Raw genomic sequence first — 22,949 nt, 5'->3', positions numbered from 1 at the left:
ATTGGTGTATTAGCACAAACATTCTACTAGTCCTGGTAGTAGCAACAAGGCCTTAAGACAATATTCATTAATTAAAAACAATAAATAAAATCAGTCCCATTTGTTGTATTTGACTTTATATATAATAATCCTGGTCAGCTACAGTGCACACAAATAGAATTCTGAATCTATCATATGAGTCAATTTCATTACAATGTGACAAATACAATGTTAATCAGACATATCCTCTTCTGTCCATAATGTGAAATGTGCTATGATATACTGTTGGCCCCATGCATAGTCTTTAGAGCAGGGACTTGTAATGTACAGCTTGCCACTTATTGTTAAAGGCCTTGTGCTTAAATACAGGGTCATGCTGCCCTCTTCTGGCAATGACAAAATGTTCTGAGACAGCAGTCAAAGGCACAGCAGTAAACATTGAGTCTTAAATGGAAAAGTCAAACAGTGATATGGAAAGGGAGAGAGTTGGGGGATGGGGTGTGTGTGGAGAGGGGGTTGGGGTGGGGGCTGATGTAACGAACATCTACTGTCAATCAAAAACTACAGTAATAATGATAGAGCAAGAAAAAAAAGCATTGATAACAGAGACAGATTCAAATCTCCAATCATCGCTGCAGTCTGATGTTAAACAGTCTTGTTAGAACTTCCCTCTGCTTGACAGGAGTCTTTCATGCCTCGTGTTTTAAATGAGCTGCATTATGTTAAAGGCCTTTGTGTACCTAAAGAGCTCTGTAAATAAATTGCTTCATCCTGCCTCTTAATTGGATAAGTGGAAATCAGGTGTACCTACGTCAATAACTGCTGATGTCAACCAGCTCCACACAGGATGTGGCGTTTGTCGCTGGTGAATGCAGGAGAGACTCCCTGCTGGCAGTAGGCAAAGCGTTCCTTCGTCCTGCCCTGAACCAGGCGGCCTTCTTCAGCACAGAACTTCCGGTCCCAGGAGAACTCGTCCAGCTTGGATATCTGCAGGTCCTGCTCCAGGATTATACAGCGGCCAGGCATCAGCCGAGACTCCTCTGACTCCCATCTCTGGTAGCGGTCGTCACATACTGTTAAGTCTCGTCCTGTTTCCTAGTTATGTTTTCCTTATTTTATAATTTATTCTTCAGTTCTGTGTTGTGTTTGTTTACTCATCTGTCCTCTCGTTTCAGACACCTCACGCCCTGCCCTTGTGTGTGCCCTGCCTTTGTTGATTGTCTGCCCCGCCTTGATTGTTTGCATCCCTCATCACCTAGTATATTTAGTCCGTGTGTTCCTGTATCTCGTTGCCAGTTCGTCTTAGTTTCCTCCATGTTTCAAGCATCCCAGCGATTTCTCTTTGTGTATTGATTTTCTAGTGTTGCCGATCTCTGCCTGTGTAACGATCACTGCTTTAGCCTTCTCCCTACTGGATTTATCCGCATGATCTTCAAACTGCCTGCCTGTGTACCGAACCCCGACCTCACCTACATCGCCGTCTTCTCCTTGTCGGATTTGTTTGCCTGCCTTTTGACTGTCTAACCGTGTACTAAAGTACCAGAAAAAGTTATTGATTGTACCATACTCCTGTCTCTGAGTTGTGCGATTGAGTTCTACTATCTGGCACAACACCGCCCTTTACACATGCCTGAAAGAGAGAGAAACAGAACACTACAGCAAAGTCACCAGAGGCGAGTTTACAGCCAGTAATGACCCTCACCAGATCCTGCTGCTGAACTCCTGCAGTGAGAGGCCAACACAAACAGAACAGAACAGAGAGATCAGGCTCAAGACAAGACAGGCATATTTAAAGATGCAACCATCTCTTTCTGTGACATTCTCAGTTATACTTTGAATTCTCTTTGGTCAAGTATGTAATCACAAAGGTCTGATGCTATGTGTAATGCTCCCACATCCACAACCTAAAATGATTCACAAGATGGCGTTAGAGTCATACTCTCTCACTCCCTCTTCCTCTCACCTTTTCTTACAGACAGACATACACACACAACCACACACACATGCACACTGAGACACATAGGCAGTGTCTTCACTTTTAATGCCCTCAAATCAAATATCTCTCTTTTTCCTTCTCTCTCTCTCTCTCTCTCTCTCTGTCGTTCCCTCACAGAAAGATTTAAAACCATACCAGAACATGGCTATTTGCTTGTCGACTTGCTACACAATATTACAACATTGTTGAAATGTTTTTACTTTTCCTCTCAGGAAAACATGCATGCTTTTCTGAATACATAGAGATTAAGTACCAATGATAATTATCAAAAAACGTTTTACTTGGATAGTCTGCAGTAACAATAGACATTTACTTTTTATTTTACAAATGGAGTCTGAGGTAATTTACATTTTTAATGCTGTTAAACAACTTATTAAAACCACAAGCTCATTATTTAAATGTGAAAATGGTACTGAGTGAAGAAAATCACAAACTTCCTATGAATAAAAAAGCTGTGATAAAACATTTGCTTTAGTAAACAAACTGATGTATAGTTATGCTTTCCTAAAGCTTTGTAAACACTATAGTATAGTGTTAATGAGTGTTGACCTGTCTCAACCACAAAACTAAATCAGATTAACACACAATACACAATGTGATATATACTATATTTATAACAGGCCAGGACCATCTTTAAATGTGTTCGGTGAGGCTGGAGCCTTAGTGATGGGTGATTACAGGGTCATGGTGTGTCTGTAAAGAGAGGGGTTCAGAGATGTGTGAAGTTTCCACTGGTGTTTGCAACCAGCCTGCTGTGACACCATGATATAAATAACATTGTTGATACTGAGAAAGTTGGTGGCTGGAAACTTCTAGACTCTGTGTGGTTTTCAGGTGCAGACTTAAGAGGTCAGTGTTTCTGCAGTCTTTTCTTTTGTTGTTTGTTGTCACAGTTGTATTGCCCTGGTCTCCTCAGCCGTGCTCTTTTAGTCTTTTGCTGTGCACCAGATCTGAGGACAGTGGGTTGTAGTGAGGCGAGGCTGATTCTGGGAAATAACATCTCCACTGGGGCTAAATATGTATTCTCTGCAGTCAAGCCATGGCGTGTGAGTGATATACAGCAACCAGCGCTCTGAGAAACAAACAAGAGGGCAGGATGCAGGGCAGGGGGACAGGGCCTGGCCTCAGAGAGAGAGCGAGATAGAGAGAGAGAGTAAGAGAGAGAGAGAGAGAGAGAGAGAGAGAGAGAGCAAGCTCTGAATGTTTTCTGAAAAGCCCTGAATCTTTTTAGGTCTCTGACTGGAGTGGAGAAAATTCCATTACTGTGTAAATATCACCATCCATTGATCCCCTACTAACCTACCCCAGGCCTGAGGTGCTTTATGTACAGGTTGGTTTGCATAGATCAGTCTTGTGTTGCTTTAACATTACAGTTGTACATGATCATTGCGGTTGAGTGCATTCAGTAAAAACACAAACAAATGGTGTTGTAAATACAACAGAAAATACAACATTGGCTAAAAAAAATATGCACTAATTTGACAGTGCCTTAAAAAAAACACGCACCCAAACACACACTAGAGACTCTGTATGAAGTCTGTCAAAAATGTATATGAAATTGCAAAAATGGGTAGGAGGCAGAAAATGTACTTCCAGTAACACAATTCAATGATAAGTATAACATTTCTCATTCTATAGCATGTATTTAAAAATTATTTATTTACAACAAAGCAAGCTGAAATGACTATGATAAATATTAAGAGAGGGCTAAAAGTGAGAGAGCACTTGTCTGCTCTCTCAGGTGGTTGAGAAGGGCTTTGTCAGGTCAGCAACAGGAACATCTCAGAGTGGAAAACATCAAGAAGAACACAGCGTACATGCCATCTGTGGTTTAACACACACACACACACACACAAACACACACGCACGCACACACACACATGCACATACAGACACACACATACACACACACACACATACAAACAAAACTTCAACTACCACAAGGTGTGGTACATTTTGTACAAAGGAAGTCACAGACCTGTAATCTAAGTATAGTTTAAGGCCTTCAAAGGTCACACATTAAAACAAACTCAAAGACTCAATAATCCACTGTACTTTCTCTGTACTCACCAACTTACTACCTGTGGTAATTACCCAATAATATACTATAATGTATCATATATTTACCAGGTAAATACTTAGTATTTAGGGGAATGTAAAAGGAAGAGTGACAGAATTTAAATTTAGTGAAGTAAACTACAATTTTGATTTCATCTTTTATTATCATTATTGATTTTAATATCTATATGTTATAATACAATTCATACAGTTAACTTCATACACATATGAGCACAAAGAAAAAAACGATATTCTAAATTATTTTTTATTATTATTATTATTCTATACCAAGCTCTATTAAAAATAACAATGTGTGTATCTGTTTCTTTTATCAGTGATAACTCTGGCTCAGTGTAGGACATGGAGAACAGTGGACACAACAGTATGGAGTTAGATTTGTTTCGTAATTCACAAACAAACGGAACGCGATTCAAACGAACGAAACGCGATTCACAAATGAGATTTGTGATTCACAAACAAACGAAACGCGATTCACAAATGTATTTCATGATTCACAAATGTATTTTGTGATTCACAAATAAATGACCCCATGACATTTGTTTGCAACCTGACGAACACGAGTTACAAATCCCTGCATTCGTCTGTGTGGATTTTTGGAACTTTCCTAACGCGTTTAGATTCACAAATGCATTTTTTCTAAAAGATATTCTCTGCAGCCTATCAGATCTCTTCCAATTTTAGCCAATCACATTATAGTGTCTATGTGGACTACAAACCACCCGTCATGGTTATGGACATTGTCCGAGATCATGAGCAATGGCATCTGGTAGCTGCTCACCAAATGTTAGTGAAATATAGCTTGTTAATCTTATTTAACCGATTATCATACATGGTTTAATATTCTTGAGAATGGCAGGATCCATGTTTAGTCATTTTAAGTGTTTCCTAGGCTAACGTTTAGCAAGCTAGGCCTTGCTAACATGGATAGAGCTACGCTTGCTGCATATGTTTGCTCTCTCGCCACATCTTACATGGTTAAATTGTGTGGCATGTCAAAATAATAAAATTGTGTGGCAGTAGCTTGGTAGTTAAGCATTGGTAGCTAGAAATAGGTCATTTCATGCCCAGTGTAAATTATAGCAGACATCTGAATGCTGGGATGGTCAATTCATTCGAATTTAGGCTAATATTCCGTAGAATTCTGAAGCACCTTATGTGTGTCTGTGCACTGTGTATTTATTACCTTCCCATAGCCTGTCTCACCAGTGGCGTAACCTAGTAACGACGGGCCCAGGTGCAAGATATTATGACGGGCCCCCCTTGAGAACGCAAAAAAAAAAAAAAGAATCGTAGCGTTCCCTACTTCCTAAGGTGTAAGGCGATAACAAGGTGTTTGTTATCGCGATGGGTGCCTACACAATGAACTAAGTCTTGTTTGACTCTCAGCGGGAACATTTCTTACCGTAAAAATTGTTAACTGTTGCATGGTTGCTGACACACCACTGAGGGCAGAAGCAGCGATGCTGATCCCAGCTGAACTGCTGCACTGCTGACTCCGTGGGCTGGCGACTAGTTGATGGGCTAGTTAAAAAGCCAAAATAATCTAATTTAGGCAGCTTTGCCGCCTTCTCCTCCTGTTCTTTTTTCTCGTGCCCTTTTCTACTTCCACTCTTGTGCTTAAAAGGCATTGTTACGAGTAAAGTTGTGCTGTGCAGTGCTCAATGAACTAAGTTATCAGAATTGGTTTAACTATAACGTATTGTATTGTCACATGATCAAATAGAGACTTGACATTGGACAACAACATACATATTACCGAGCAATCATCATGCAGTTTTTTGATAGTTTCTATAGTGTATGTAGGATAAGCATATGATTTTGTTATAAATTGCTAATTTTCCCCAAAAAATAATAACAACCATGACTGAGATAAGTTTGCCTTTTCAAGTGTATATAAAGCATTTGACATTGCCATCTATTTAAAACCAGCGCATATTTGAACATAAGCATATCCAAAAAATTGACGCTGTATTGAGACTGAAGGTGGATCCGTCGAGCGACGACCGTCACTGTACTTGGTGGGATGGCGCTCGTCGAGCCACACGTGTTTATCTTTGGGCCCGTCTACGGGCCGCGACATCCCACGGGCCCAGGTGCAGCCGCACCTGCTGCATCCCCTATAGTTACGCCCCTGTGTCTCACCCTAGTATTGTCGGTATTGGCGGCATTAGGTATGGTAGGGGCCATAGTTACAGCCCTAACTATGCTTTCTGCTGCTCGGCTCTCTGGCATTGGGGAAATATTCCTAGCTAGGGCTTGCACAAGAACATGTGCTGCTGCCTCCACTTGACTTGACAGCCCCTGTTTTGAAAAAAAAAATCGTTTTACTGATCTGTTCACTAAAGTCCCATGTAAGATGTTACCTGGCTAGAAAGCAAACTAATTCAGCAAGCGTAGCTCTATCCATGTTAGCAAGGCCAATGTTATGTTAGACATTGACTAGCTAGCTTGCTAAACGTTAGCCTATGGAACACTTAAAATGACTAAACATGGATCCTGCCATTCTCAAGAATATTCAACCACGTATGATAATCGGTTTAATAAGATTAACAAGCTATATTTCACTAACATTTGGTAAGCAGCTACCAGATGCCATTGCTCATGATCTCGGACAATGTCCATAACCATGACGGGTGGTTTGTAGTCCACATAGACACTATAATGTGATTGGCTAAAATTGGAAGAGATCTGATAGGCTGCAGAGAATATCTTTTAGAAAAAATGCATTTGTGAATCTAAACGCGTTAGGAAAGTTCCAAAAATCCACACAGACGAATGCAGGGATTTGTAACTCGTGTTCGTCAGGTTGCAAACAAATGTCATGGGGTCATTTATTTGTGAATCACAAAATACATTTGTGAATCATGAAATACATTTGTGAATCGCGTTTCGTTCGTTTGAATCGCGTTTTGTTTGTTTGTGACTCGCGTTTCGTTTGTTTGAATCGCGTTTCGTTTGTTTGTAAATTATGAAACAAATCTAACTCCATACAACAGTGCTATAATTGGCGGATATAAGGATGACGCAATCTCATGGTCTTAAACTTTTTCCCATGACTGTAACTCTGACACCATTTTAAAAGAATGCTTTATTTACATGCTCAATGTTACTGTATATCGACAGTTATACAGACATATCATCTCAAAATCAAAAACAATTTAATAGAAATTAAAGACATTTGTGAAATCAGTTAAGTATACATATTGAATAGCAACAGTTGTACAGATGTCTATATATACACTATTATCTAGTATTCAATATTCACAGTTATTTAGAGACACTTTTACAAATAATTATTTAGCACTTTTTAAAACGTAACATCTGAAAGATTTCACAAGATAAGAAATAAATCACAATGCGTTAAAAAGTAATCAATATTTCTAGATTTTAACTATTTCAGCTGTTTAAGGAGAATTTTTGCTATGTTAACAAATTAAATGGTGAATACTCTACAAGTGTGTGTTTATCATCGCGGGCCTCGGACATCAGAATACACACTCTGCTGAGGGGGTTCTCTTCTCTGCCGGCCCTCTGGTGTTGCTCTCTGAGAGAAATGCAGTGCTGCATAACTCAAACTTTCATCACATTTCTGTGGGAAAAGAACATACATATTTTCAAAATTCAGATCTGATAAAGACCTAGGTACAGTCCTCTCAACAGTGGTAGTCAGATAGCACTTGAACAGAAAAGCTATAATGTCATTTGACCTGATCAGAGGCCTCTCTGCCCATGTGTGTGTTTGGCCGGACAGGTTTAAAAGGTCGTCCTGTTAAAGCAAAATTACATATTGTCGGATGTTAAGACTTTGACTCATTTCACATCTACCAATCACAGCATCTAGAAATTCTTTATCAAATTCTGTTCAAACTATCAGTAAAAATACCTTGGCAGTTCAGACATGTTCTTTTTTTGTAATGTGAATAAATGAGATAAATGTCCAAGATGACACAGAGGCATAATGTCCCCCCCAACACAGGAATCATGTGAGCCACAGAACCTTCTGTAAAATAAATCAAAACTTATAAGGAAAATGATCAGAATACAAAATAGTGCCATGAAAAATAGACCAAAATTTTACTATTTATTATTCACAGATACATAAACACACACACACAAATGTATGAACGTATACATAAACACACACACAATATACACATGTACACATATATACACACGCATATATAGTTTTAAACAATTTAGCCAATTTAAACAGTTGAAATATCTCACCAGTTTGACCTGTTGTGCCATTCCCCAATAATATCTGTCCACATGTCTTCACAGCACAGTAGAAGGTTGAAGCATTGCTGTCATTGCTTGTAGCTAGCTCATGCATACACTTCATCATGGAGCTAGTCTCACAAGTATTGCTGCTGTTTCTGTAGGCATAAATAAGTCCTGGATGGGAATCTCTTGAAGCAGGTCCAAACCAGTACAAACTGAGCTCTTCTGTTCTGGTCTCACTTACTCCTGGACACAGAAGAGGTTCTGAGTCCACAAAATGAACTGGGTCTTTTGTCGGGGATTGGATCACTGTCACCACGTTGGAGTTTTGCTGTGTCTCGTCTGTTCCAGTAAAACAATTCAAGTCATTAAAGTATTTGGAACTTATGGTTCCTCTGTTGAATGGTTCCTGATTGAAAGCAAAATTTAATGTTATCAACAAATGTAACTATAACTGCAAAATTACCTTTTATTCTTACAAAAGTTCTTTCTGCAAAATCCAGAAAGGCCCTGTTTCTGGTGGCACAGTAATATGAGGCTTCATCTGACCAAGTGCTGTTCCTGATTTTCAGATAAAATCCTCCTTTTGTTGTCTGACATGAGATGTGTGAGTCTTTAAACTCACCAACATAGCTGGGATCTGTATTTTTCCGTGCCATGCATATACACCTTGGCATCTGTCCTAATCTCTGCTGATACCAAAATAAATACTCAGGACTGTCTTTGAGTGCCATACATTTCACCGTCACAGTCTCACCGAGCCTAGAAAAGATCACTTGGTCAGGCTGAGAGACCACAGACCCAGTAACTACATCTGAAAATAAGATAAAATTTGACATAACACACACATTAAAAACACACTGCTTCACAATTCGTTATGTGTTATATATCTTGCATCTGAAATATGAAATGTAGCCTACTTTACAACACATCTGCTGTATAAATGTAAAAGAATCCGCCAGCTTTATGTTAAGATGTTAATCAAACTAACCTTGGGTAATAAAATAAAATTTGACATAACACACACATTAAAAACACATTGCTTGATAATTCGTTATATGTATATAACCAAAATAGCCAGCTTTATATAAAGATGTTAATCAAACTTACCTTGGGTAATACACACAAGAATAAAAAAGGACCCAAGCAACCCTTTCATCGTGTCTCCCCTCTAGTACTTATCTCTGGTGGCTGTGGCCCTTTTATGTCATGCTTTTTTGTTCAAACATCTTTTCACTCAGAGTACTTCCTCCTCTTCTTTTTTTCAGTTTGAGGAAGTGTATTCTCAGAATGTAGTTCCACAGACATTGATACAGTACACTGACACATTCAACAGTAGGGACCATTTACCTACATCTCTTTTTTTTAAATGTTCATGTTCAATCAGCATCAGCAATCCTGTTCTTACTCTCACTGCTCTACAGGACTTCCATCTTTCCCAGCTCAGCATATCTGACTGAACTCACCAGGGGCAGGGGTTGGTAGAACATATGCAGGACAAGGATGGCAGCACAATCTACTGCCTCAGAGGGACACATGTAATAATCGATTCAATTTACAAAAACATTCAGCTAAAATATTTTGGAGGGCTTGCATTTTGGAGAAAGGGGCAGGGGTTGGTAGAAATTCAGGACACGGATGGCAGCACAGTCCACTGCTTCAGAGCGAAACATATATCCAATTTACAACAGCAAACATCTTTAAGCTAAAACATTTTTCTTAAAATGCAAACGTCTACTGGAGGGGTTGCATTCAGGAGAAATAAACATCACATTGACAGTCAAACTTCAAATTGTCTGGAGCACAAGCATGTTGTGAGAGGGAAGCAGCATGAGATGCTTTTGTGACACACTGCTGGTTCACAGGGCAATGCCAAGCTATCACTGAGTCCATAGAATACACACTGGCTGTCTAACGTCTAATGTGTCATCGCTCCCAATAGTTGGCTGCTTGGGTGTGATTCCTTTCTCATAATACAGCTGTCCGTTTGTGTTTTTGGGACATTATATGTTCATGGTTTGTTTTATATACTCCCAAGAGTAGTGGTGTTTGTGTTATTGTCACTGCATCATATATTTATAAGCTAAAGGGTTCATTATCAGGAATAACAGAACAGCTGTGATTTGGTTGCAGGCATAATCAGTCGCAAAGATGTCTTTTCATGTAGCTGCTCATGTTGCATCAACCTGAGAACTGAATGGATAACACATTAAGTAGTTACTCAAATACTCAAGGCTTCTTGTAAATGACACTGTGTGAAACTTCCTCACCCAAACCCATAGGCTGATTAGTGGACCACAGACAGGGGCCTGGGTATCGGTCCTGCTTAACTCTTCTCATTTGCAGTCCATTAGTCAGCAGAACTGCGAAACTGCAGATCATTTTCCCATGCACAATGTTTTAAGACTTAACAGTCTGACTTCATCAAAGTAACCCTCAAGTGGTCTCCTCAACAGTCACATAACATATGTTCAAAATAGGTAATAATTATTTTCAAGAAGATTAAAACAAACACATCAATATTTGTTTATTCATTTATTTCATTAGATATGTTATTTATATAGATACTGTATTAATGGATCACCTTATACAGTATGATGTGTATTACTTAAATAGGTGTTAAGTTTGGATTGGTAAAGAAAATAGAACTGAATTCAGAGACATTATTTGAAAGAATGCAAAAGTAGCTTTGATAATAGCATGTATAGCTTTCCAGCATTCAAATTGAATAATTGGAAGTATCCAACATTTTAAGAACAGAGGAATGTAATACATGAAAATAAAATGAAATCAATGAATGTTACAATAGGGGGAAATGAAAATAAAACAAACTGACTACAGTTGCTTCTGTCAGATACAGTATGATACAGTAACCAGGACTGAGTGGTCAGAGTTGGACGGCAGAATAGACAGCGTCTGGTAGCAGCTTCCTCTTAGTTCTCCTCCCTCTGGTCTCCTTCTTAGAGAAGCTCAATGCTGCATAAGTTAAACCCTCTGCAGCCTCAGCCTATGGGAGCAAAGAGGGATGATGTATATTGCAAAAAGAAATCACAAAAAATTAAGAAATCGATCAAATCTGTCATTGAACTCATTAGAATAATATAAGTGAAAAATCAGTCATTGTATGCGTCTTCTCATTGTAATTGTAATTGTAAATTGCAAATGTAAATCTCTGCATGTAAAATAACTTTTAGTAATCATATAAGAACTCTTCATGGAGTATTGTCTGCTACTGAAAACTAAACCAAGACAAAAATATAACTACATATGATCAGGACAAAGAACATACAGTATATCTCTCTTACCTGACCTCTTCTTTGTCTGGTTTCACAGCTGCCATCTCTAACATGCTGCAAGTCGCCTACTATCAACCAAACAACACACATAGACTCAACAAAGGCAGCTTAACAACATTTAAAAGTTACAACATGAATCAATGATACTTACTCTTGCAGTTGTCACATGTAATTCTCCTCTTGCAGTTCAAGAAAAACAGAAAAAACATCAACGCAACACAGCAACCCAAAGCCACGGCCAAACCAACCAGCAGAGTATCCACAGGCTCTGCTGCAAATGAAGCAGAGTGACTATGTCAAATGCAATATAAGTAAAATATTGTATTATAAGAGTATAAATAGTGGTATAAGCAGTATTAAAACTATGATCATTTGTTCAGATATGCTATGCTGATATGTTACAAGATACTGTACTACTTTTTATTCTGGCTCACAAATATCTACAAAGATTTATTTAACTTTAACTTTAACTCTAAGAATTAGCAACACCAAAAGCACACGAGTCTTGTTGAGGCCAGAATAACTCTTAATTTTAAAAAGATTGTGCTGTAAAATTCAAACCATCACTATTAATTGGATACACGTTTACAGCTACGTATCTCCAAACCTCACCAACAAATTTAGTTTGACAAAGTAATGGCAATAACCTACCAATGCTGAGTGCTGTTCCATTCCCAAACAGTATTTGTCTGCTTGTGGCTATGCCACAGTAGTAAGTTCCAGCATCAGAGATGTTGATGTCCTTCTTAGAGAGACTGTAGACACAGCGACCCTCACACTGACCACCCCTGCTGTTGTTGGTGTAAATGACTCCTGGATGGGAATCTCCTGAAGCTGGTCTGAACCAGAACACTCTGAGGTCTTCTGTTCTGGTCTCAGTGAGAACTTCACACTCCAGTGTCTTTGAATCACCTGGGTGAACTGGGTCTGATCCCGGGGCTTGGATCACTGCTGCAGCGTTGGACCTCAACTGACCTTTTTCTGGAAATCATTTCATACACACAAACATCGATCAGCATATACATGTTGGGCGCTTTCAATGCAATTTTAATATCATGACAATATTCCAATGGTAGAGATAGCAAAAGTATATAGAGATGCAGGTAATGTGTGTACTGAGGGTACCTTTCACAAGCAAATATGTTCCATTTCCAAAATGTATTTCATACACAATCCTGACTCCACAGAAATAAAAAGCCTCATCAGATGACTGAATGTTTGAGATAGACAGGCGGAATGATACAGAACCATTGTGTATGAAGAAACGGCTATTATTGAATTCATTGTACAGTACAGAAGGCAGAAAATGCTGAGATGATCCTACAAGAAGCGGCATCTGGGCAACACTTTGCTTGTACCAAACTATAGGATCAGTTCGGGTTTTTTCTGATAGAAAGCATTCCAAAGTTACAGTGCTGCCGGTCATAGCCATCATCACTGGAGTAGGCTGAGAGATGCCCTCGTTTACAGGAGCTGGAAGTAATAATACATTGTCACTTTAAAATATTGAATTGCAATTTATTTTTCTTTACAACAAAGAATAGAAATACTAATAATAAATTCCATCGTAAAAAAACTGATTCTACTTACAGCCTGTATGCCAAACTGCCATCCAAATGCTGAAAATAAACACTATGGTTTGAGACACTTTACAAATCATCATGAATGTTTCACTGCAAAGCAGACAGTGTGTGGAGGGTGTCTAGGCAGAGAATGACGGCAGGTTTCCACTTAAAAAAAAGACCATACTGTCACTTCCTGTGACACTGTCATGTGAAGCCTGGTTAAGAGAATGAGTTCATAAATAGATTTTGTTTCATGATGCCCATCTTCCAGATTTCAGTTTTTTAGTAACCACTCTTGGAAAATATTTGTGTTCAATGAAGTTCAGTAAATTGTTATGAAAAAGCTTTGATGTGTAAAGTCATGTCAAATGTCAGCAAGCCAAAAATACCGCTGTGATCATAGATTATGGATACAGTAGTGTAGTTGTTGTTACCACACATGAGGCAGTTGTTCATGCCAGTAGTGTCATGCACCAGAATGTCCTGAAGGGGTGCTGATGATTCAGCAACTACAATAACTTATACATCCTATCAGGTACAGCTGTAATGTGTTGTTACATTCAGAGTGTATTCATGTAATACAAAGCAAAAGCCCAGTTCACCCCAATGTGGCACAGATTTATTCACAGCTTTTGTTAACGCTTTCAATCTCATACACTGGGTTAAAGTCCGGTCTGGAGGGTGGCACAGAAGTTCACATTTGATGAGTCTGGGCAAATGGATCCATGGGTTAAGCTCACCAGCCCTAGTGGTCAGGCGTGGTATCTCTGTTATTCTTGAGAGAGCAGAATTCCTCATTATTCTCTGAGGTTTACTGTTGGTTGTTATGTGCTACATATGACTTATGGCACTGACAACAGCCATTCAGTGTTTTCATAGGGTGTGAAGAATAACAAACACGTTTCTCAGTGCTTTCCCTCTCTTTCTCACTTAGCTTAGTTGCTAATCCCAGCCTTCAGGTCTTCATCACTTCAGTCACTGCTGTTATTTGTCACTGTCAATCTGATAGGCCTTATCCCATTGACAAAGCCCCCCTTAAATTCATAAACTCTTTGTTTTTGCCTTCTTGTGAGATCAGTGTACACAGCTAATATGATGAGGCAAATGTAGGAACTTCAACTGTCCCTAATCTAAATCTGCAGCTGCAGTATTACAGTATTGCAAGCTTGATAATAATACCCAATGTTTCTCAAACACCTTGGTATATCATCATGGTATATTACAATAGTCTGGGAAAAACTGGGTAACACTGACAGGTGTCATGTCATGGTTATGACGGTGTCATCACAGGCTTTATGCACACCCCTTCAAATAAAATGTTATCAAAGATTTGTATTGGAATTGTTGAGTGCACATGAGCATACAGCTTGTTTGCTGGTATCTAATAAATTCAAATCTGCTCCATACTTTTTGAGAACATTTCCACATCAATCCACAAAAGGAAACACCTCTGGGGAAATTTACCAGGGTTCTAAATTCTATCCTTTTAATGACCAACCGCCCCCTTTAGTCAAACATTATAATGCTTTCATTGATTGGTAGACTAATACAATACAATGTACGTAATCCAAATAAGCGTTAGCTTTTGAATGCTGTTGTTAAGTAATTCAAAGACTGTTTGAAACACGCCAAAATTCATCAATCTGTCTTAAAATGTACAATAAGATTGGCATCCTTACTTTAAAATGAATTAACATTAATCTGTTTGCGTGGTGCAGGTAATAGTGCTATGGAGACGTTTGGAACTGAAACGCTTTACTTCTCCAGCGCCACCCAAATCACTCTTACACTAATCAACTCTTCTTCTGTGCTCTCAACTCCCTACTTAACCTTGGTCTTACCTGTAAACACGTTAGTGATCTGCAACAGGACGGTCTATAAAGAGAGCATCATTTCAAGGTCAATGTATATGCAGACCATTCTATAAATACACTGCCCATACACAAACTCTGCAGTGGGGTCTTGGTAGGTCAGCACTGCATGCCCAGGCCAACACTTCCTGGCCCATATTCTCCAACCTAGAGGGGTTTAACATGGGCTGTATGCATGGGACTCATGCATAACCAAGGCATAAGCAAAACCTAACTGTACTGAAACTGTAAACTGGGTCTTGGTTTGTCCACATGTTTGAGTGGCAACTTTAAAGGATTCTGCAGTCAGGATGAGAGGCTAATTCACCATGTACCTGTCCAGGGTTTTGTTTGAGTTGACCCCTACCATGTAAAACTCACACTGGGCATGCTTGCTCTGAGGGGACACATCAACACAATGTTCTGGGGTGATCAACCAAAACAGTATTTTGGGGATAGGACTGGAAAAATGACATAGATCAACGTGTAAGTATGATTACTGTATTATTGCTTTGAGTATTTTCTATTTGTATCAATCCTACTTTAAGCTCGATGTTACTGATAAACAAGCTTTCAATCCACACATACTGCTGTGGATGATTGGAATAGTGCACACTAGGAGTACTACACATGTGAATTAAACAGTTCCAGGCCACTGGTCTGTAGAGGATTAGGTGAAAACTAATGATGAGTAAGGTTCTTGAGAGATGTAGACAGTAATCCTGTAAAACCACTACTATTTTGGTAGTATGTATGAACCTGCAGTACTAAACACTGGTGTTATTGGTGTATGAGCACACAGATTCTACCAGTCCTGGTAAACAGTAGCAACAAGGCATTTAGGAGTGACCATACACATAGAGTTATATTAAAAGACAATACTTATTCATTAAAAACCATCGATGACAATATATGAAATCTTTCCCATTTGTTGTATTTGATTGTATTGACTGAACCTGTTTGGCTGGTCAGCTACAGTGCACACAAATAGGATGCTGGTTCTATCATGTGAGTCAATTTCATTGCAATGTGACAAATACAATGTTCAGACATATTCTCTTCAGTCCATAATGTGAAATGTGCTATGTTACACTGTTGGCCCTATGCATAGTCTTTATAGCAGGGACTTGTAATGTACAGCTTGCCACTTATTGTGAAAGGCCTTGTGCTTAAACACAGGGTCATGCTGCCCTCCTCTGGCAATGACAAAATGTTCTGAGACAGCAGTCAAAGGCACAGGGGGCAGCATTGAGTCTTAAATGGAAAAGTCAACCAGTGACATGGAAGGGGAGAGAGTTGGGGGATGGGGTGTGTGTGGGGAGGGAGTTTAAGTGGTGGGGGCTGAAGTAACAGACATCTACTGTCAATCAAAAAGTACAGTAATAATAACAGAATAAGACAAAAGAAAGCATTGATAACAGATACAGATTAAAATCTCTAATCATCGCTGCAGTCTGATGTTAACAATTCAATTCAGTTCAATTTAATTGTATTTATATAGCGCCAAAACAATAGAATTGTCTCAAGGCTCTTTACAGAGCCCAGTCCCAGGACCCCCTTAGAACAAGGACAATGTTCAAGTTCAAGTTCAAGTATTTATTTGTCAGATGCACAGAAAAACAGAGTGAGACTGGGCACTGAAATTCTTAGGACAAGACACCGTACAACAAACTACCATAGCATAACATAAATAACATAACATAACATAACATATAAGTACTATAGAACATAGATTACACATATAATAAGCATATAATAAATATATATATATATATATATATATATATATATATATATATATATATATATATATATATACTAACCTAATATACCTATACTAACCTAAAGACAAATCAAATGTGCCTGGTTTCAGGTAGTGCAATATTACTGATAGTGCAAACAGTACAAAACTGTAACATGTAAAGTGTAAAGTGGCGAGACTGTACCACTGTCCATTTAAAAGCCTGATGGCCCTTGGAAAGAAACTGCTCTCCAATGGCGACAGGGGCAAAAAAAACTCCCTATTAATCAGGAAGAAACCTTAAGCAGAACCGCAGCACATAAGGGGCCACCTGCTTGAGGTTGGCCGGGAAGAGATAGGAAGGGGGGGGGGGGGGGGAGTCGTATGGCAGAAGGGGAGGGGAAACAACAAGTGGTAAATGTGCACAATTGGCTGGTGTGTTTGGAATCATATGGGTGCACACATATCGCTGAAACCACGCCAAACATTTCACTTCACGTCCATTCATTTAACGTCTCCATTTTGTTGCAGAAATGTTGTTTCCGTCAAATCACTGTTATTCAGTTGTTTTTGCATACATGAAAAAGAATGACGATGTACATACCATGCTTGTTTAACGAACAAAGTTGAGTGGGTTTTTGCCGGCATTGGATATTTTCCTGTCTTAGGAAGTGCGCTCCTGTGCCGGGACAAGTGTATGGTTTGAGCAGGTTTGCGAGGAACATGGTTTCACCCTCGATTAACCCTGTGCTGTGGGCCTGTGATGGTATGGGCCAATTAGGGGTAAATTACCTGATAAAACTGTTAGCATGGTAGTAGTTGGGAAGCTTCTGTGCTGAGTGCTTCTTTGGTGAGAGTTTTTTTGCTGAGCTTAGTCTATGCTCTTCTCTATCTTCCTCAGAAATGTGAGGCTGTTACCTTTGTGTCTCAATTTAGGGATATTTTGTACTACACTGTACAACTGGCTGTACACATACAGCTGTTTGTAAATATCTTTTGTTTCAATTTATATTACCAGTCTTTTTGTTTATTTTTTCACGTTCTTATTATGATCATGAATATGCACCTGGTGAAGGGCAAATAAATAAAAAATTACAAAGTGTTTGTCTCCCTGCTGCCTTTTTGTGCCTACCCTAAAAGACCCTTGACACGATTACCTTTTGACAGATGGTCACATACCAGAAAGGGAGAAAACAGAAAACTACATCAAAGACACCAGAGGCGAGTTTACAGCCCGTAGTGACCCTCACCACATCCTGCTGCTGAACTCCTGCAGTGAGAGGCCAACACAAACAGAACAGAGAACAGAGAGATCAGGCTTAAGACAAGACAGGCATATTTAAAGATGCAACTATCTCTTTCTGTGACAGTTTCTCAGTTATACTTTTAAGGGCCTATGGCCATGTATGTAATCAGAAAGACCTGATGCTGACACACACACACACACACACACACACACACACAAGCACACTCTGAGACAAATAGGCAATGTCTTCACTTTTGCTCTCCTCAAATAAAATCTCCCTATTTTTTCTCTCTCTTTCTCGGTCACTCCCTCACAGAAAAATGTAAAACCATACCAGATTATGGCTATTTGCTTGTCGACTTGCTAAACAATATTACAACATTGCTGAAATGTTTTCATGTTTTCTTTTCTTCTCAGGAAAAAAACAGAAAACCACAAAACTAAATCAGATTAACACACAATACACAATTTAGTATCTAATATACCCTATTTTTTTATATATTATATACTAAGGTGGACAAGCAGATGTAGAAGGCCAGGACTATCTCTAAATGTGCTCGGTGAGGCTGGAGTGATGGGTGATTGCAGGGTCCTGGTGTGTCTCTGTAATGAGAGGGGGTCAGAGATGTGTGAAGTTTCCACTTGTGTTTGCAACCAGTCTGCTGTGACACCATGATATAAATAACATTGTTTATAGTGAGAAGGTTGGTGGCTGGAAACTTCTAGACCCTGTGTGGTTATTTTAAGTGGCCAGTCTTTCTGCAGTCTTTTCTTTTGTTGTTTGTCACAGTAGTATTGCCCTGGTCTCCTCAGCTGTGCTCTTTTAGTCGATTGCTGTGCACACAGGTCTGAGGACAGTGGGCTGTAGTGAGGCGAGGCTGATTCTGGGAAATAATGTCCTTGCAAACGGCTGGGGCTGAAAATCCTCTGTGGTCAAGCCATGGCGTGTGAGTGATATACAGCAACCAGAAACTCTGAGAAACAAACAAGAGGGCAGGATGTTGGTAGGAGGACAGGGCCTGGCCTCAAAGAGAGAGAGAGAGAGAAAAAAGATAGAGAGAGAGAGAAAGAGAGAGAGAGAGAGATAGAGAGAGAGCAATGTGCAACTACAGCATTGTAACAAAAGCATTAACAAATGCATTATCAAGAGCATAACAAAAATACATCGACTAAAAATGCGTTAACAAAAGCATAACAAAATTACATTAAGTGTTTCTTTTTTCAGCGACTAATAAAAGCGCTTTATGTAGAGGTTGGTGTGCATAGATCAGTATTGTGTCACTTTAACATTACAGTGGTACATACAGTAACTGTCTGCTAACTGTCCTTATGGAAAACAATCATTCGGTAAAAACACAAACAAATGGTGTTGCAATGTTGTGCTGTGTGTGCACAGAAAATACAACATTGGCTACTACAAACATGTACTAATTTCACCATTTTGAAAAACAGTGCCTTAAAAACATACACACACAAGAGACTGTGTATGAGTCTGTCTTTATTTGTATTTATTGTGAAAAATATCACAATTCAATGATTAGTATAACATTATGAATTTGATAGCATGCGTTTAAAAAATTATTATTTACAACTAATCAAGCTGAAATGACTATGATAATAGGAAGAGACGGCTAAAAAGTGCGAGAGCACGTTTGCTCTCTCAGGGGGTTGAGAAGGGTTTCATCAGGTCAGCAACAAAAAACATTTCAGAGTGGAAACATCAAAAAGAACACAGTGTACATGCGTATCTGTGGTTTAACACACGCACACACGCACACACGCACACACACACACACACACACACACACACACACACCCATACACACACACACACCCATACACACACAAAAAAACACACACACACACACATGCAAACAAAACCTCAACTGCCACAAGGTGTGGTACATTTTGTACAAAGGAAGTCACAGTCCTATAATCCAAGTATCGTTTAAGGCCTTCAAAAATCACACATGAAGACAAACTTAGAGAATTAATAATCATCTGGGGTTTCTCTGCACTCACCTACTTATTACCTGTGGTAATTACCCAATAACATACTATAATTTATCATATATTTACCAGGTAAATACTGGCACTTAATACTTAGTAATTAGGGGACTATGAAAGGCAAGAGTTACCAAATTGACATTAGATGAGGTAAAATACAATACAAAAGTTAATATTTAGGAACGAGTGACAGAAGTCATACTGTGGGTGTATTGGACTGTTGGACTATTGGACTGTTGCATCCCTATTTCAGTGGTATACTTCAGCAGTGAAACCCTGTCTTGCGTGAAGTTTTGAAAAATGACGGCTTGTTGCCTGAAGCAGTAACAGCAATAAACATTCAAATTTGATCATCATGGTTTGACTTTTATCAATATTCACTATCTATAGTGACTGCTGTTTAACACCACTGTACTACTAAGAAGCTCTCTCTTTATGGTAAAGCTGTCATGCTCCAGAATCTACAGTACTTGTGTGCATTTAGAAGAAGTACGAGGGGAACAGTCAAGTGTAGCTGCTTCCCAAGGGAAACCTGGAGCTGTTTCAGCACCATGGACAGAGATACACGAAAGTGGTTCCTGATACTATCCTCGTTCTCTTCATACATAGTCAGTGTGTTCTATGAAATAACAGTCAGGACTACCTCACCACAGTCAAACAGAAGAGGGCCATTATATCACATACATCACATATATAATGCACCATAGCTTCACTATTTGCCTCCAACATTTTCATTTTAGTTTAACCTTTACACTTTTTGGCTTTGAGTGGACAATCTTGTGGTTTTCCAGCAGCTCCAAAGACATTTACCAAATGGATAAGGCCAGCCTCAGATGCCCACTGTATATTCAGGACTGACTACTGAGGAATCGTTTCCAACAGCAGGTGCTTTCACTATTTGAGTAGAGCTTGTCATGTTAGCATTGCAATTCATATCCTCATTCAAATAAATGTATTCATATTTTTCTGAATTCATATTTATTTGTCATATTCTAATTAACAGTACACTTATAAAATAAATACATATGTTATCAAAGCATCACACTTAAAAAAAAAAAAAAAAAAAAACATCCACCACATTGGTATTGGGCCCTTTACTGTTGAATTTGATTGACCACCTTCATAAGGGAAAAAAAGAATCAGCACGAGTAACAATACTAAAATGCAGACATAAATGAGTTAACAGTAAAACCATGGGGGAGAACAAGACAAACAAAAAGAATGCAGACCATTATTAGATAAGTGTGTTTCATTAATCTGGACCACAGTGCTGTAATTAAAACTGTGCATTTATAGCATATTTTAACATGAAATGAATTACACACAAATGCACTACTCTTCTCAATGAATGAATATTCAGCCTTTGTCATTTTAGGTGTTTTACATCATAGTAAACAACCTCTGTTTGCAAGTCCTTGTTCTTTTCTTCCCTCTTCTTTCTCTTTGTAGAAAAATGCAGAGAAGAGTATTCATGTTCAAGGTAATATGCAAGGAAATTCTGCCAAAAGGTACACACTGGAACTTTCTTGCTTTTGCTTTTAGTTGATCACTGTTGTTAAGCAATCCAAAGACTTTTTGAAACACGCCAAAATTCAACAATCTGTCTAAAACTTTAAAATGAGATTGGCATCCCTATGAAATGATAGCATATCTGAGAGGGTTATTGGAAGCCCAGCCGCAAACATTACAGCACTTGAGTTACCTGAGGTGCCTCTAGCACAGGGTTGTTACAGTACAGTTGATTAGGAGTCGTCTCTGTTAAACAACAATAAAGATCAATATGTAAAATTATGAAAATGGTTTCCAGTCTGTATAAATGCAGTAGATAAGATGCAGTGCTTACCTTTGCAGTGATCACACACAGATCTCTTTAAATGTGAAGCAATAAGAAGGGTCATCGCAGCAACACACACACCTAATGCCACTCCCAAACCAACAACCACAGAGTTCATCCAGTTTTCTAGAAAGACCAAAGTACAAACTATTGTCTCATAACAGCACACCTCACCTCGTGCAAAATAAGAATATAGCCTACCCAAGATCTAACATATATGCAAATATACAGTACACTGCCGTTGGAGGACATATATACATAAAAAAAATGTTCTAAACAGTTTTATCTACTATCTACCTACTTTCACCAACTATTTACTTGTTTTTGTGGACATGCCACAAGGGATGGCCTCATCTGTGCTGTCAGGCCTCAGTTCAGTTTATGTAGGGTTTGCACAAGTAGGCCTACATATTTTTTAAATCAAGAAGGCCTAATTCCTTGACAAATCCGTCTACAACTCACAATTACTGCACGTTTATTTTTATCACATCGACAGTCTGGTTTATCAAAGCACTTCCTCTTGTTTACCACGCGCTCTAACTGAAAACGGAGTGCACGCCAGAGCTAGTGTATAACTTCAGATCCGCGGGATGAACGAGTACTTGATGTAGAAACTCGAAAATTGATCTAGCTGCTTAATTACTCAAATACTCGAGTAGACAACTCTGTACAACTCATACTTTAAAGTAATGTTCAAAACAAAGTCTAAAATCTTTTTTCTACCAAACGTTGTTACATTCCAAAAGGGAGTAGCCTGTCTTGTTGTGATATAGGCTATAACATATGCTAAATCGGAATGCCCTCAATGCCTTCCCTTCGGACTTCTACACTCATCTATGGTATATTCATGAATACAAATATACAGTATTTTTGCAGGACATTGATTAAGGTCATAACCTACATGTTTTAACAGTTACAGTGCCAGAATTTGTATTTATGTATTACCAGTATTAGGGGGGATATCGCAAGAAGACGGCTTTTGTGCATTCTCAGAGCTCGACTCAGTATCTTCAAAATCCAAAAAAAGCAAACACACAAATAGTGAATTAATATCAATTGTATTTATACCCCTGAGACAAGCAATACCCTTGGCTGGTAGGGAAACCTACCAAGTAGATCTGGTGGAAAAGTTAAA

General features: G+C 38.8%; 2 protein-coding genes and 1 long non-coding RNA gene across 4 annotated transcripts; all 3 read right to left on the bottom strand.

The window, feature by feature from the left end:
- Window positions 1–7,864: 7,864 nt before the first annotated feature.
- On the bottom strand, window positions 7,865–9,121 carry LOC105894059. Its single transcript, XM_031569800.1, has 3 exons — window positions 8,742–9,121; window positions 8,282–8,617; window positions 7,865–7,875 (listed from the first exon to the last, which is right to left on the bottom strand). The coding sequence occupies exons 1-3, from the start codon at window positions 9,112–9,114 to the stop codon at window positions 7,865–7,867; spliced, it is 720 nt and encodes a 239-aa protein (XP_031425660.1). The 5' UTR covers window positions 9,115–9,121.
- A 1,674-nt stretch (window positions 9,122–10,795) lies between these two features.
- On the bottom strand, window positions 10,796–13,017 carry LOC116220851. Of its 2 annotated transcripts, none has more exons than XM_042708002.1 (5): window positions 12,697–13,017; window positions 12,223–12,552; window positions 11,723–11,842; window positions 11,581–11,639; window positions 10,796–11,282 (listed from the first exon to the last, which is right to left on the bottom strand). In XM_042708002.1, the coding sequence occupies exons 1-5, from the start codon at window positions 13,004–13,006 to the stop codon at window positions 11,163–11,165; spliced, it is 939 nt and encodes a 312-aa protein (XP_042563936.1). In that variant the 5' UTR covers window positions 13,007–13,017; the 3' UTR covers window positions 10,796–11,162. The 2 variants fall into 2 exon arrangements, with proteins under 2 accessions (XP_042563936.1, XP_042563937.1); XM_042708003.1 differs by having other exon boundaries at window positions 11,214–11,282; window positions 11,586–11,639.
- Window positions 13,018–20,586: 7,569 nt separating this feature from the next.
- Window positions 20,587–22,741, bottom strand: LOC116220751. The gene is made up of 3 exons (XR_004163834.2): window positions 21,824–22,741; window positions 21,683–21,735; window positions 20,587–21,421 (listed from the first exon to the last, which is right to left on the bottom strand). It is a non-coding gene; the product is annotated as an uncharacterized LOC116220751 (long non-coding RNA).
- Between the last annotated feature and the right edge of the window lie 208 nt (window positions 22,742–22,949).

This window comes from Clupea harengus, chromosome 6 (assembly GCF_900700415.2).
Source record: "Clupea harengus chromosome 6, Ch_v2.0.2, whole genome shotgun sequence".
NCBI classification, from domain to species: Eukaryota; Metazoa; Chordata; class Actinopteri; order Clupeiformes; family Clupeidae; genus Clupea; species Clupea harengus.
This window is presented reverse-complemented; position numbering and strand designations above follow the sequence as displayed.

Coding starts and splice junctions, on each gene's coding strand:
- LOC105894059 (XM_031569800.1), bottom strand. CDS start 9,114: ATGTCAAATTTTATCTTATTTTCAGATGTAGTTACTGGGTCTGTGGTC. Junction 8,618..8,741: donor AACTTTTGTAAGAATAAAAG/GTAATTTTGCAG, acceptor TTACTGGAACAG/ACGAGACACAGCAAAACTCC.
- LOC116220851 (XM_042708002.1), bottom strand. CDS start 13,006: ATGATGGCTATGACCGGCAGCACTGTAACTTTGGAATGCTTTCTATCA. Junction 12,553..12,696: donor AACATATTTGCTTGTGAAAG/GTACCCTCAGTA, acceptor AATGATTTCCAG/AAAAAGGTCAGTTGAGGTCC. Junction 11,283..11,580: donor CCAGACAAAGAAGAGGTCAG/GTAAGAGAGATA, acceptor TTGCTCCCATAG/GCTGAGGCTGCAGAGGGTTT.